Below are 16907 nucleotides of genomic sequence, written 5' to 3' on the forward strand. Positions count from 1 at the left end.
CTGCCTCCTTTCCTTCACCAGTCTTTCGATCTCCTGCTGCCTCCTGGATTTGTACTGGGGTGATAGTTCCTTCTGTGCCCTCTGTTTCTTGACCTTCACCCCAAATCTCTCCGCCCCATAGTTGTATATGGTGTCTCCCATCTTCTCCAGTTTTCTTTCTACACATCCCTTCAGTCCTTCCAGAAGATGGACGAGGTCAGTGTTAATGGTCTCCCACTCTTTCCTCTGGCAGGATTTAGGCCACAAGATTTGAAGCTTTTTTCCTTCCATCTTCCTCTCCACCGCTGACTGTGGCTGGTTGGGCTCTGGACTCATGTCCGTTGGTGGGACTGTACTTGGTTGAGCTTCGTCTGGGGTGCTGATACCCTGTGGACTGTAATGGTTATCCTGCTACTGGGCTTCACTCGACTGATTTGACCTACCTCTTAGAAAGTAATGGTCAATGCGAGGCCCCCCACCAAGCTCTCTCAGGCACTTTTTTCTGCCCTGGTGGATCTTGAGACCCTTCTCTGATGTTATCTTTTCCCAGCCACAGATGCAGCTTCGTAGCTTGTGTCCTGCCGGCGCTGCTGCTCTGCCAATTGCTGTGCTGGTTGTCTGATTCATTGTCGATTCCGTTCCTAGGTCTGTTGCCGCGTGGTCTGCTGATGAGTTATCTTGCAGCTGATGAGTTATCTTGCTCTCGCAGGGGTCTTAACGTTTTCGTATCAATATTTGGGTGGATCCAAAACGCTGACTAACGATGGATCCTGCTGGCATGAGTAGCTAGCCCATGCCAGCCCCGGTGGGGTCTGTTCCCTCCGGTCAGCAGTCTCTCCAGGCCGTCACTAGGTCTTTCCCTGGTTGTCAGCTGCCCTTTCGCAGCGGTCACTGGTTTGATCCAGATGTTCAGAGTGATTAGTAGGACTGGCTGTTACAATCCCTGAAGTTTTATGAGACACGATCTTCCACATGCAAAACCACACTGACTATCCCATGGGAATGAGGACAATAGATCAGAGGTGCTTGCAATAATCATTTCCATAGACAACACATACAGTATCAATTCAAGTAAAAGCAGAGAAGTTCTTCCCAGTGTTCTGGCCAATGTTTACTTTTCTCCACCATAAAATATCTGCCCATTATCTGATTACACTTAGTAACCTGACATCAATATGGCTTCAACTTCTTTTTACATTGTAAATGTAATTTCATGTCAACATTTATTGGCTATAAATGATGGGACATCGTTTTGGTGAGCCATAAAAGCCCACCAAAAGAGTCTCTCTGAAAGGGAGTTAATTTTTGGAGCATTCCACTGAATCACGGTCCCTGGCAACATAAATGTTTGGTGGATACTAGCGGATCTTGGATGACAAACCACACATTTATCTTAAAAATAGATCTCAGAATCTTCTCGTTCTGTATTATCCTGAGCCAAGCATGGTGATGGTGTAGGCATCTATATCGATTGGCCATAGATCTTGCTTCTCATCATAATTCTCCAACATCTGCTGTACAGTATGAAAGAGCAAAATCTGACTTTTAATTCTGACGACGATCACACTCTATTCGCGATCAAAGCTCAAGTACTTAAAGCAATCATTTTACTCAAATATGACAAGGGAGAATAAAGATGAATTGTGTATGATATACGAATTGTGTGATTAGACTTTGCTGGCTTTATCTTGCACTAAATGTTATTCACGTTATTCCCTTTATCATGTATCTGTAACTAGTGGATGGCACGATTGTAATCATGTATTGTATTTAGGCTGACTGCTTAGCACGCAACAAAAGCTTTTCACTATAACTCGGTACACATGACAATAAACTGAATTAAGTTAAGGTTCTGCAGCCAATACCATTGCTTCGGTAGAACTAGAAGGGGGCTGGCTCAATTAGTCCTGAATTCAGTGACCACTAAAATGTGGAAACATGACACAGAGGGAATTCAGATTATTTAGATATTTAATAGTCAAGAAGAAAACTCTCTGTACAAAAACTAAAGAAGACATAAATGGGAGAATTAAGATTTGTAGATTTCATTGCCATTCTCTTCCATGGCCATTCCCTTCTTTGGCTTCTTCATGTCTTTAATAGTTCTACTGATGAGTCTGCAAACTATTCATATCTCTCACAAAGCAAGATCCTCATGTCAGAATTGTGTCCATCGGTTTATTTCCATGTCATTGTGCATATGAATAAATAAATGTATGTTAAATTGAAATTTGCCCAAGATTTGTCCACCGTATTCCAGGCAAAATCAACTAAAATCTTCGAACATCCTTCCTATTAATGCCATTTCAGATTTCCATCTTTTGGTTAACTCCGTGGTTCTATCTTTGCAAAATGAATTTAGATCAAGTAATCAATGTTGGTTAAATTATTGTCAGTTGGAACAATGTTTATTCCGAACATTTATACTTGCCACATAAATGCCGTATAATATCCACATATGCATCTGGCCAGAACACAGAAATGTTCTACTGACAGAATATTTTCAATCAGTGAACTTCATAGAATACAATAACTTTGTGGAAAAATAACTTTCTGTTTAGTTTTGTTCTTTGTTTAAATCTTTATCAAGCGATTGTGTTTCCCATATTTCTTTTTGGTAATATATATTTTCTTCACAGCAAAATTTGTCAGACAAATCCTTGTTCTATCCAACTGCAAATTTTCTTTTGAAGGAAGATGCTCTGTTTCACATCTTTTTTGAACACATTTAACTGAGAATTAAATAATCTATTTTGGTGCAATGTTGTAAGATGAAAATAACTGCTTTTCCAAATTTTTGGGAATTGTACAGTGATGACACGAGGAAGTTATTTAAATCTTCATTACCAATCTTTCTACAGTGCTTTATCTAAATATTATATTAACAAAACCACCTGTAATCTTCCAGCTGGAGATCCTCGTCTTCTTTCATCAAAAGCACCCATGAAAATCCGATGATTTGAATGAATGAATGAATGAATAAATTTATTGGCCAAGTATGCATATACAAGGAATGTGCCTTGGTGCTCCGCTCACAAATGACAACACAAACATACAGTTAACAATTAAGAATAAAGCATAACCACATCAAAACAATAAGGATACACAATTACGGTCTAAACATGTGGGTGAAAATAAACCAGAGAAAAAAAGAGACTACAGACTTTGGTTATTGAGTAGAAGTATCACTCGTGGAAAAAAGCTATTTTTATGTTTGGCTGTGGCTGTTTTGACAGTCTGGAGTCGCCTTCCAGAGGGAAATGTTTCAAAGAGTTTGTGGCCAGGGTGAGAGGGGTCAGAGATGATCTTGCCCGCTCGCTTCCTGGCCCTTGCAATGTACAGTTCGTCAATGGGGGGGAAGGTTGCAGCCAACAACCTTCTCAGCTGTGCGAACGATCCGTTGCAGCCTCCGGATGTCGTGCTTGGTGGCTGAGCCAAACCAGACCATGATGGAGAAGGTGAGGACGGACTCAATGATAGCAGTATAGAATTGGACCATCATTGCCTGTGGCAGATTGTGTTTCCTCAGTTGCCGCAGGATGTATATCCTCTGTTGGGCCTTTTTGACTGTGGAGTTGATGGTGGCCTCCCATTTAAGGTCCCTGGAGATGATGGTTCCAAGGAACTTAAATGACTCCACCAATGTAACTATGGTGTTGTTGATGGTGAGTGGGGGGAGGGGGATCTTATATGTTTCCATATATTACTAAAACTCTTATCTTGTTTGTTTGCCGCTTTGTTAGTTTGATTGTACGTACCCAAAACGGTACACGATAGTGCAACAATTTTACGCCCACCTTACTCACCATTGGCTTGCGGTTCAAATGGTTGTTATATTTTAAAGGTTATTCAGTTTTTAAACTTAAAAAATCACTTTTTAAACTTTAATAAATGCCTTTTCCACTTTCCACTTGCCCTGCCCGTCAGCCGTGTTCGACGTCACAATGGGAACCCAACTGGTCCGCGTCTGCAAAGTTGAGGCCTGTTGATCTAATACAGATGCTCCCTGACTTACGATGTTTCGACTTACGATATTTCGACTTTGCGATGGTGCAAACGGCATCTTGCATCACAATGGGAACCCAAAGGGTCCACGCCTGCGCAGTTAGGACCCCGTTGATCTAATGCTTATGTAAGATGGCTGCCGGATCCGAGCGTGCGCTCAAAGCACGCTGGTCATCCGCCAGGGCTTTTTCCCGCTCAAAGCAATGGCTGTTGCCCTTGAACTGCCGCTGAAGGAGAGGTTTGCACCCAACGGGTCCAAGGGTCGCTCTGGACGGCGCGATGGCTGCCTGGGGTCGGGTTGAGTGGCTCCCTCTCACCTTTCCTCTCCCCCCTCGCCCGCCCCTGGCCCCGGGGGAGACTCCCCGGCCCGCAACGGGTCCACGGGTCGTCAGTTGGTGGAGGGTTGCCAGGCCCGCAGGAGAGGTTTGGACGCCACAGGTTTCCCGGGCCCACAGGAGAGATTTGCATGGAGGGTTGCCGAGCCCGCAGGAGAGGTTTGGACCTCATGGGGATCCCGGGCCCACAAGAGAGGTTTGGGCCCAACGGGTCCACGCGTCATAAAAGTCATTGAGAGTACTTCAAGATATATATATTTGTTTATATGCATTTTGATACATATTGAAAATATGTATTTTCAAAGGACTATTTAAATACAAATATTATTATAGAAATTAATTAATCATGGCATTTTATTAGACAAGATCTAACAAATACACTATATTTGAATCCTCCGTAAGCATCTTGACACACATGACCTCAAATGCCATATTGTCATGATGCATATTGCACGTGCCAGTGACTTGCATCCTGTTTGTGCCTGGTTAAGAAACAGATGAATCTTTACAGAAATCTGCAGTGTAAATTGAGAATTTTATATGCATCCTTTTGAGAATTCTTCAAATTACGCATGCTTATTTTAAAAATTGTTTTCAGCTCTGGAAAACATTTTTTTAAAAATCACATTTTTCTTATATTTGTGATGACATTTGGAAACATTAATGCAATTATCAATTCAGGTTTGAGTTTAGAGATACAGCGTGGAAACAGACCCTTCCGCCCACCAAATCCACGCTGACGATATCACAGTTTAGCATCCTACACACTGGGCACAATTTACACAAGCCAATTCACCTACAAAGCTGCATGGCTTTGGGATGTAGGAGGAAACTGGAGCACCCGGAGGAAACCCACGTGGTCACAGGAAGAATGTACAAACTCTGCACAGAGAGCACCTATGGTCAGGATCGAACCCGGGTCTCTGGCGCTGTAAGGTTGCAACACTCTCACTGTGCCACTGTGCCACCTTTTCAAGGTGGAAATTCAAGAATCTTGCTCCATAAAATGTACTACTTAGCAGCCTTTCCAAATATAATCTGCAAAATTCAAAGAAGTAAAGAGATAGAAAGCATCTTCCGCTTGTTCCATTTAACAAGCAGTAACTTCATTGAACCACATTTCAGAATAAGGGATCAACATGTTAACTTTACACCATTGCCTTTTGGCATATTTTGCACTTAGTGAACTATCTTTTGCTGTTAAATGTTCTGAAAATGTTATGCTCTGTTGCATGTCGAACATCTACAGTTTTAATGGTGGACCAACCCAGAGTACTGCTACACCACTTCATTTGACCTTAAAAACACATTTTATTTCTTATGGATTATCATTTCCTCAGAAAGAATATTTTAGAAATTTGCAGTATTTTCTGAACGTTTCAACTTCCAACCAACCGAATGTGTTTTTTAGTTTTTCTTACGCATTCTTCAAAATTATAATTAAAAGTTGCTTCTTGAATTTAACTTTCAACTAGATCAAGTGGACCCACTGGGCCCAAACCTCTCCTGCATTGGTGCAGCACCCTCTCCTCCCCCCCCCACTACCCCCCTCCCCCGCACTTCTCCCCTCCCTTCCTCTTCCCCCTCATACTCCCTTCCCCCCCCCACTCCATCCCCCTCAACCCCCCTTATCCTCCTTCTCCCTCCCTCCACCCCCTCCCTCCCTCGGAGATAGATTTAAACTTTAAAATTTGAATAATTTAAAAAATATAACAATGAAACCTCTTCCGTTATCACCAAAGGGACGACGGTGAGTAAGGTGGGCCTAAAATTGTTGCGCTATCGTGTACCGTTTTGGCTGTAGTTCAGGGACAAACAAACAAACAAATGATAGTTTTAGTATATAGATAGATGTTAGTGGCTGGACAGCCCTTTTGATGACGTAATAGATTCTGGACATGAAATAGGTCCAAGACCTTATAGCTGATAGTAATATATTTTCTGAAAATGGAACTGGGGGAGGGGGCGCGAGGGGCATATCTGCCATTGAGTTTAATAGATTTTTCAGGTTCGTTTTTTATGTAAATAGTGAATGTTTTCACTACCAATAATGTCAAAGTCTGTACATTTACATCATGTCTATGCAAATAAGGTTGTGAGTAGTTGAATCTTAATTTACTTGGACAAAACGTAATTTCCTTCCAGATTGTCAAATGCACCCAAATCGGAAGCTTCATTCCTTTGACTTTAGTCAGAAATGAACATCCTGATTTCAATGGTTCTTCAATCAGCACTACCCTCGGCAGTTTAAATGAATGAATATGACACACAGAATAATTTCCATCAATGCATGGGACGATCATTTATATCAAAACATTTGAATTTTCCATTGTAAATAAACTAGCATTAGATAAGATTGAATATCTGACAGAATTACTGACAGTTTCAATTAAATTCCATCTCATTAACGGCAAAATCGTTCTGAGAAGGAGTTTCTCCTTTGTAGTTCATTATACAACATCAGGCACCTTCTGCAGGTTGCTTATGACCTTGAATGGATAGGACATTCAACAAATAGGACATTTAGCTTTTCACTGAATAATGGAGCAAAACATTTTTGAAATGAAAGATGCATCTCAATGCAAAACTACAAAGCCTCTGTTGTTCTAAAAGTATTTAAAGCATTCGACCATTATGAATCAGTGTTATGCTTCAAAATTTTCCAACCCCGACATTTGCTTTACATGAATATTCTTCTTGGCTGGTCAGGAGGATCCTAAAATTGATATGTTTTTAAGATACCCTTGCAACTTTGTCATATTTGCATTTATGTTTTTAAGACAATCATCATGTGAGAAGACAATTAATGGTTATCAAAAAAAACCCTGTATTTCCCAAATAATTGCCTTATCCTTGATTATTTTGCCATTGCTACATTAAACTGAATCGTGCAAGAGCATTTGTGACATTGTAAGAATCTAACCATAACCATTCTTATTTATTTGCTTCAAGTTTCCTATCATTTCCACTCTTTCAAGCATTAGACTCAAGGAAACTGAATTTCACACACATGATTCAGCTTTATTTGTGGTTGAATGAAGGATAAAGACTCAGTATTTTATTTTGCAGCACTACATCAGCACAACATAATAAATAGAAAGATGACAACTGGCAATAATTCCACAAATAAAATAAAACTTTTAAAAAAAACTTTGATCTAGTCCTTTATCATTGTATCTGTGTTACTTTCAGCAACCAGGGGAAAACAGCCAATGTGATGTAAAATGGCATAACAGTGAGACATCTTTCACAGATGACAATTGTGGGTTGCACAAAACGAGTTAACCATAATAAGACATCATGAATTGAAATTCACAACACATTTAAGATACTATACAAATTAACTTAGAATTGCATAATTTACAAGGTGGCCGATTTCAATGTGAAGAATGACCTCACTTATAACAATAATATTATACAGATTTCCTACCTCATTTAAAATATCTGAATCCCTTCTAAAGTTACTCATTTTCTATCAACAATATTGAACTAACGACAAGACTACCTAACTGCTTGTGTTTTTAAAGCCCCTCTGCTTGCAGAGGAATATTTTAGCTACACAGTAGAAAGAAAGCATCTGAAAGATATAGAAACCCTTGCAACAATAAGTCATGCAGATCTGAGCGTACGGTGACATTTATCATGCTCTTTCAACCTATCTCAACAACCTTTCAGCCCTTGGAGTGTACTTTGATTTTAATATTCCACTTTCTTCAAGTGATCAAGAAAGAAACAGAAAGAGTATTTCTGATGCTGTGTTAGGTGAAGAATGCCAATTCCCAACCACAGCATGTTTAGCCGATGGTTTGGGAATTTAAACCTGGTGACCTAAACAAATTAAATATTAAACAATTGGATTTGCATCATGCCTTTAACATAGGAATGCATTTCAAGTCATTTCATGGAGGCATAATTTAACAGAAAATGCACCACATGCAAGAAGAGAATAGCAGAATGCCTGGTTAAAAGCTTTCTCAAAGAGATGGGTTTCAATGGGGACCTCAAGGGTACAGAACATAAGGACTGAATTTCAAGTAATATCCTTCCCTCCCTTAAGAATGTTATGTTTGGTTGGTTGAAGGCATAGCCCTCCGATGTTGGCAGAGGGAGGGATGCATAGACAAAGGGCACATTGGGCATATTGTGGGCCTGCGGGTGACGGTAGTGGATGCGGTACTGCTTTTGTGCTCTGGATGACTGTCTTTCCAAAGTGCTGCTCTTTCACAACTTTAGCTAGACAACACAAAACCAGAGGGGATAAAAGAAGAGGTGTTGCATAAAACCCAGTATGATACTACAAAGTTAGTCACATTTGTGTCACCCAAAAACCAATCTGCGCCACCAGATCCTACATTGCTGATTCCTGCATTCCCAAGGCAATTACTACAGAAAGCCAAAGATGAGAATGCATTTCAGTACTAATGTGAATGCAGAAAAAAACCTCTGAAAAAATTCCAGCCTTAACCTTTGAAAGCCAATTATCACATAAGTACAGACCAGGCCTAAAATAATTCACTTGCAGACCTGTTCCCCTCCATCAAAAGTGAAATGATAAAGAAACTAGGTTATATATTATGGTACTTTAAAATCAAACAAAGATGCAACAAGTTTTGATTGAATTGAATTGAAAGATAGCACAAGGAAACAGGCCCTTTGGCCCATGCCGATCATCAACCACCCGTTCACACTTGTTCTATGTTATCCCTCTTTAGCATCCACTCCCCACACTTGAGGGACAATTTACCGAGGTCAAGTAACCTACAAACCTGTAAGTGTTTGGGATGCGTGAAGAAACCAGAGCATCGGGCAGAAATCCATGTGGTTACAGGGAAAATGTGCAAACTCCACACAGGATCGAACCCCGTTCCCATTTCTTGCTCACCTTGCTTGCAAAACAAAGTCTTTAGAATCTGCTGGAAATTAATTTTATCTAGTTAAAGTCTGGATCACTTATTTTTAATTTGCTGAAGTGAGAAGTTATATGTGAACTACAGATGATTTAGCAATTTCCAAATCTGACACTTCAACTTTCTGTGTCCTTCAATCTCAGCCTCAAAGTATAGAAATATCTGAATTCATGAAGTTTCCTGTGAAGGGCTGACTTTCATTGTGGCCGATCAAGATGCCATGGAAGGATGCATTTATCACAGTAATGGATTTGAAACCTCAGCATTGTTGAGGTGGCATGGGCAGCCTTGTAAGAAAATAAAAATGTTGCCAGCTGGCTTAAGCAATGTCGGAAAGAATTCCCTTAATCGTCTGCCCTCAGCAAATTCAAATTAAAAGATGCATTCCATGCACTGAAGAACAAATTTAAAGTATAAATTGTCAGAGGATATTATGGAAAACATAGCAGCAAAAGACACAATATTAATCCCACTGCTTCAGTAGTTAATTTCATTAAATTACCAACACTGAGATGTCAATGCTGTCATTTTCATACATAACAGAAAACAACATTAAAACTCTTAAAACAAATGTGTAATGACAAAAACAGTAAGAATTTGTTAAGGAACAAAATAAAGCGTGCACTGGATGTAGAAGACGGATATAAATGTGTTCCTGTGCCAAAGCCCTTCAATGAGTAGAACTAGAAAGTTTATTGTTCAGCAAAAGGCTGTTTCTGATTTACTTTACATTCACACAATGATGTCTTCAACAGCTGAAAGAAGAGTGGTTCAAATGGCTGAACAAAAGTCAAGTATGATTGGTTTCTTTGTATTGTCACTGTGCCTGCAATATATAAGATTGGGAAGATGAAACCAAGAGGAAAAAAAGAACTTGTCAGTTTCAAACTAGAGATTTGCTGACATTATAATTATAAGAATGGATAAATACAATCAAGCAATTGTTCTCTAAGATAGCAGAAAGCTATCATTTAACATTGTTAAATGGATCTGAAAAAGATGAAATAGTGCTCAATTGCTCTGTATTCGGACATTGAGTACATGTCATACACACCATACTGCCTCAGATCAGATTCCCACAGGTGACAATTGCAAAAATAGCAAAATAGATTTCACCTTAGTTCCCCAAGCTTGGATTATTGCTCATTACTTTCAGTGTCCCTTGGTTGAAATTGTGGACTATAAAAGTTATAAGTGGGTTATAATGAAGAAAAAAGGAATCGCAGATGCTTGTTTACAAAAAAGACCAAATGCTAGAATAGAATAGAAATGCTAGAAATGCGGGGCCGGTAGCATCTCTGGAGAACACTGATAGGTGATGTTTTGGGTTCTGATTCAAAACGCCAGCAGTCCATGTTCTGCAGAGATGCTGCCTCACCCGCTGAGTTACTCACGCACTTTGTATCTTTTTACTAGGTTATAGTGACATTGGAACAATGGTTGAATACGTTGAAAACACCGATTCTTAAATGTGGTTTGCACATCAATGAAGAGGGTTGATTACCTTTGGTATTCAACCTGGGTAGACAAGGCACAAACTGCCACTGAGCAATGAGAAAATCAAGATCGGATTGCTGGCCCATCACAGCCAGGGTGCAGTTAGGTCAGGATTATAGTCTGAGGAGGCTTTGGCATATGGATAATGATCAGAATCAAAGACCATTGCATCAGATAGGAGCCAGGGACAGTGTTAAATTGGGTTAATAAAAATTAGTTTGAAGCTTTATAAAAATGATCAATTTGAAACAAAGACTAAAATGAATAAAACATTCAATTCATAATTTAAAAAAAATAAGCACAATTAATTAAAATATGTAAATGATGTTATATTTAGCTTTTCCCTTTGTCATTGTTCTTGTATATACAAATGAATCGATTGGTTGCACCAGGGAAACCCTGAGCAGCTCAGCCAGCAGATTCCCAGCTGGGGAATTTAGCCAGTCTAAGCTATGTTGCTGGTTCTGATTTGGAAACATTTCATGGAGCCACACTCGTGAGCAGTGCTGATATATTGAAATTGCTGCTTGTGGGTAAATTCCACCAGCTCCCGCTGGATATAGAAACAGTCATTGATTTCTGTAAATTTGTTGATTTTACATTTCATCTTTGGCCAACAATTAAATGAAGCTAATAACTGATGACTGTCATTATATTTTAAGCTCTATACATTCTGGCATTGATGAACTCACTTACTTGAGTTAGTTTCCACCTTCCATTTTCCATTTTAACCTGTCAGAAAATAAATCAATTTGACAAATTCAATTTCTATTTCGCACATTACTTTCTCACCTCCATTCGGGCAGCTGATAAATCCCACTGCAGAATACATCAGACTCTTATCTCCTTTTCTGCATGCCACTTAAAGACCCAGGCATGTGAATAGTCATGTCGAAACAAATTCTCATCAAGAAGCCTCCTAGCTACGCCCAATTTAAGGTGGCTTTTATAAGAACAAGCAAATCTAAAACAGATGTGCCACTTTCGCTCTCAGCTCTCATGGATTAGTACCACCAATTTTGTGGGATTTACTGCCTTGAACCAGATGGCACATCTCATTTGTGGCACCATGATTGATTATATTCTTTATTCAGAGAAAGTACTATGCTCATGCTTTCCTTTGTGAATGCTTATGGAAAGCAGATATTGAGATATTACTTTAGTATATCCGGCCACCTCAAATGCAATTCACGCTTTTAAGGTAGTTTTAAAACTTAGAATTCTCCTTGTCACAAAAATCCGTGTCACACCTTTTGAATCACACTATGAAACATTACCTTGGGATCTCGAGTGAAGCAACATCAAGGAAGGTTCAAATGACTACCAAGAGAATTGGGAATCAAATAGTAAGAATCCTAATAAAAAAGTTAGAGATGTACAGCATCAAACAGGCCATTTGGCTCATCATGTTCACACCTCCTGTTGTGCTTCTCAGCAGTCATCCCATTTGCCTCCATTAGGTCTGCATTCTTTTATGCCTTGTTTGGTCCTGCGCTGCCTAAATGCTTCCTGAACATTGTGATCATATCTGCCTCTACCGCCAGATCTGGTAGCATGTTCTCAGTGCAAAATAATGTACCACTCAGATTCCCTCAAAACTCCTGCCCCTCACCTTAAACCTATGCCGTCCTTTTGTTGACAGCCCAACCATGGGAAAATGGGAACTAAATTAGGGTGCTCTGTTAAGGCACGGTAAACTGAATGGTTTCATTGTATGTTTACAATTCTAGTCCAGCAACAATAATTTTATAAGTATGTGCCTAGGGATTGGATTGCTTCAGGCGTGTATTTTATGTGCAAACTGCATCTGTCTGGTGCCTGCTCATGTCCTTAATATGTCTCAATTCGTACAACACACATTTCCATCCGTGCCAAAATAAATTGGAGATTTTGAGATGAATTATGATTATTATCAGTCAGTGTTGAACTCGGAACACGTTGTTCTACTTAGATATTTTTTCCATTATTTCAAGTAGCACTCTGCTAATGCCAGAAAGTCTGGTTGGAAGCTTTTTTTAGCAGCAAGGACTGCTTGTGGGTAGTTTAGGTTGGGACCTAGGGGCAAGAGATAAAAATAGCAGAGACAATACCCACAGAATCTTCAGAGGTTCCACATGCTACCTGGACTTTAAAAATTCACACGTCATTACTTCAAAGACATTGGACATTACTCCTTGACTCTCTCCAACTAATGACAGACACTGTGCAGTGGAGAGAATCCAGGTGACATAGTAATCCCTCTCATCATATCATGGTGTACTATCTGCAGTGATTAAAATAGATGAATTAATGTTTCTCTGAGCAATTTACTAATTATTAATCACCGATAAAAGATGAAATCCAAATGCTAGGCAATGGGTAGTCAAAGACATAGAATAGATTTACTGCTGGGAAGCGGAACTGTGATGAAAATATTATGGAATATGATAAGTGGCTCAAAATGATATTGATTTTAAAGATGCCAACTGCACTCTAAAAGACTCAGCAAGTTGCATGCGTGCTGGTAGATGTACCAATGCCTTTATAAAGGAAAATAGATGAAAGTGCACTCAATGGAAAGATGTTGATAATTAGGAAAGGGCTGAACGGAAATCTAAAAGTGGAAAAATAAGAGTAGAGTCATTTTAGTGCAGCTAAAAGCAACAGGGTAAGTGTCAGGATGTGTGGTGCAGCCACCATTCACCTGATACTACTCTGCAGAATTTTGTGTTATTTATGTGTAATTTAAGTTGACGTGCATTGACCTGAGTCTATGTTCCTATGACGCTGCTGCAAGCAAGATTTGCATTGTATTTGTGCATAAGACAATGTACTTGGCATAAATTAACTTCCATGGCAATTGCCAACCAATCGGTCAGAAATCCTTGGGCATTATTCATCTTGTCTTGAAGATGTTCACACATGTTTCATTTATTAAATATCTAAATTTTCTCATCACATTAAATTAATAAAACATATGACAAACACTTCTTCATGAAAAAGTCTTTAACATGATTCAATTTCAATTTCTTCTGAACTTACCCCTTTCTTTTCCATTTTGCAGCTTCTCTGCTTCCTCTTCATCCTCACAACCTTCATCAGCTGAAAGAACAGGCCAGGTAAATGACAGTGCTTTATGATAATACAGTTGTTTATATGATGATACCAACCCTTAGTCACATTGAACAAGCAGCCGACTGCTGTATGTTACAATTGGTAAATGCACCAGAATGCCACAATCTATATACTGAAACTCCTGTTTGTTTATTTGTTTGTTCCTCAACTACAGCCAAAATGGTACACGATAGCGCGACAATTTTAGGCCCACCTTACTCACTATTGTCCCTTTGGTGCTAATGTAAGAAGTTTCATTGAAATTGGTGTATATTTTTTAAGTTATTCACATTTTAAAGTTTAAATCTATTTCCTAGGGAGGGAGGGGGTGGAGGGAGGGAGGGGGGAGGATAAGGGGGGTTGAGGAGGATGAAGTAGGGGGGAGGGGAAGGGGAGGAAGGAGAAGGGGAGGTGGGAGAGGGGAGGGGAGAGGGGGGGGAGGAGAGGGTGCTGCATCAATGCAGGAGAGATTTGGGCCCAACGGGTCCACTTGGTCTAATATAATTTAATTCTGAAAGATAACTGTTTGTTAGGATTTGGTTAATAAAATATAATGGATTTGCCTGCAGGTTCAACAAATAATGAGGAAGGCTAATGGAAGGAGTTAGGGTTTGGAGTATGGTATCAGAAAAAGTTTGATGCAACATTATAGGGCATTGAGGAGACTGCATCGGGAGTACTATATACAGTTTGGTCTACTTAAGGCTTGCATCAAAGACAATGTAGAGACGGCTCACTAATTTAGTTGATGGGATGAAAAGGTTGTCAATATGAAAAATGGTTGAGCAAATTGGACCCATAAACTTTGGACCTCAGAAATACGAGAGGTGATATTATTGAAAACTTTAGAAGTCTGAGCAAGTTAGAAAGTTTAGTTTATTATTGTCATGTGTACCAAGGTAGAGTGAAAAGCTTTTGATTGTGTGCCATCCAGTCAAAAGAAAAGGGCGATGCTGAAAGGATTTTTTCCCCTGTGGGAGTATCTAGAACTAGAAGGTATAGTTCAGATCAAGAAGGGGTCAACTATAGGGACCCTTTATTGATTTCTTCTGTCAGAGGGCTGTGAATCTTTGACATTCTCTGGCCTGAGAACCGAGAAGTCACTGAACATATTCAAGGAGGAAACAGATACAGGCAAGGCATCCTTCAGCTGTCTATTATTGAGAATTTACTTTTGTCACTCAGCTGGACGTGTCACCCCATAATTGTTTACCATTCTGTTGGACTGTACAGATACAATACGGAAACAGGCCCTTCAGCCAAACCAAGTCCACACCGACCAGTGATCACCCCAACGCTAACACTATCCTCCACACTAGGGGCAATTTACAATTTACAAGCGCAAATTAACCTACAAACCTATACGTCTTTGGAGTGTGGGAGGAAACTGGAGCACCTGGAGAAAACACTGGGAGAACGCACAAACTCTGTACAGACAGCACCCACAGTCAGGAGAGAACCCGGGTCTCTGGGCGCTGAAAGGCAGCAACTCTACTGCTACGCTACTCTGCCACCCTTGGAGGCAAAACACGGAGTGAAAGATGATCCTCACCAGCTTTGATCCTCACCAGCTCATTCCCCAGGGAAGGAGGAATGGTCAAATTGAACTGTCAAGTTGCCGCCACAGTGAGCAGCAGAGCCAGAGTAGATTAAAAAATGCTGTGTTTTCACGGAGTGGAAGATGATCCTCACCAGGATCCTCACCTATCCATAACCCATAGGATGCGGTAGGTCAGCAACAGATCTATGGAGATATCACTGGTCTTGTGCTTCCTCAGCAGACCACTCTCAAGATATGTTGAGCACGCCAATATTTGGTGAAAGCAGCTGCATTTAGCTCAGAATCCTGCTGGCACTGGGGAAATCACTGACACATTGCAAAGCTTGATAGCCCACAGAACAATGTGTTCCAGGTGCTTCTTTGCGTTGTGCACATATGCTGGTCATAAAACATAGGAGAAGAATTACCCCATTCTGCCCATTGAGTCTGCTTTGCCATTCGATCATGGCCGATCTATTTTCCCCCTTAACCTACTTTCGTACATTTGTATTTGTCTTGCTTGCAGATTTTACCTATTTTGTTGTGCAAGATGGGTGCCACATCTTGCCCAGATGCCACATCAGGCACTAACAAATTACATTTAAAGGCAGCAGCAGCAGCTGATTTATGCTTTTGCAGATGTTTCATTCACTTGGTGGGAAGCAGGTCGTCACTGTTGAAGTTCTCTGCATGGCAGCCACACAGGCCACAGCAAAAGGGAAAAGCATGAGAGGTGGGGAGAAGAAATGAAGTGGAGAGGGGGTGGGGGAGGTAGCTATTTGCACAGAGGGAAGGAGGAATGGTCAAATTGAACTGTCGCCATTATCAAGTTGCCGCCACAATGAGCAACAGAGCCAGAGCAGATTAAAAAATGCTGTGTTTTCTCTCAATGTTGCTTGTCTGCCAAAGGGCAGCACAGGTCAATCAACAGAGTCAGTGAAAATGTAAAGCAAGATGTCCCAATGCTTGTATGCTTCCAGCTTCCAGCAATAAGTACGTGTTGTTTTGCGAGTGAGGGTTTGTAACAGGTTGCAAGCCATTACATGCACAAAATACAACAGTGTAATGACACCACACTATGTGAATTGCAACAGGAAATGACAAATCTGATTTCATTGTGGTGGAGATTTAAATAGGAAACTTAAATAGGAAATGGATACAAATATATTGATAAAACAATAGCTGCAAATGCTTTGTTTAATCCAAGTTGAGGCTACAGTATTCTAATATTGACTGACAACGATCTCATAAACGAACTCATATATGCCTAGCATGACTGCATCGTTTAATCCTCCATTTCCTTGACTCTGTCCTGCTGTCCATGAATGCTGTTTTTGATGCTATGTTTCTGAAAACATATTTTCTAAAGTTGTCGAGACAAGTATAATTGCTGGATTTAATTTTATACAGTTTATAAGAACTAGAGATTAAATGAAAACTTTTTCCTCGTTAACTTTCAAAATGGAGCCTGCAACACGGTTGTCTGTTGGATACAGTTAGTGTTCGAGTGTAAATCATTACATTTATTCATTACCTGAGTTTTGATTTTTG

At 40.1% G+C, this 16907-nt stretch overlaps 1 protein-coding gene across 13 annotated transcripts in view; it reads right to left on the bottom strand.

The window, feature by feature from the left end:
• Positions 1-7326: 7326 nt before the first annotated feature.
• The window catches only part of dtnba (dystrobrevin, beta a), a 335231-nt gene continuing 325650 nt past the window's right edge, over positions 7327-16907 (bottom strand). For all 13 annotated transcript variants that reach the window (XM_078399376.1, XM_078399375.1, XM_078399378.1 and 10 more), the window contains 3 exons: positions 13745-13804; positions 11420-11455; positions 7327-10052 (listed from right to left, as the gene is read on the bottom strand). In XM_078399376.1, coding sequence (XP_078255502.1) covers positions 11451-11455; positions 13745-13804 — 65 coding nt within the window. In that variant the 3' untranslated portion in view covers positions 7327-10052; positions 11420-11450. The remainder of the gene's footprint in view (positions 10053-11419; positions 11456-13744; positions 13805-16907) is intronic.

Source organism: Rhinoraja longicauda, chromosome 5 (genome assembly GCF_053455715.1).
Source record: "Rhinoraja longicauda isolate Sanriku21f chromosome 5, sRhiLon1.1, whole genome shotgun sequence".
NCBI lineage: Eukaryota > Metazoa > Chordata > Chondrichthyes > Rajiformes > Arhynchobatidae > Rhinoraja > Rhinoraja longicauda.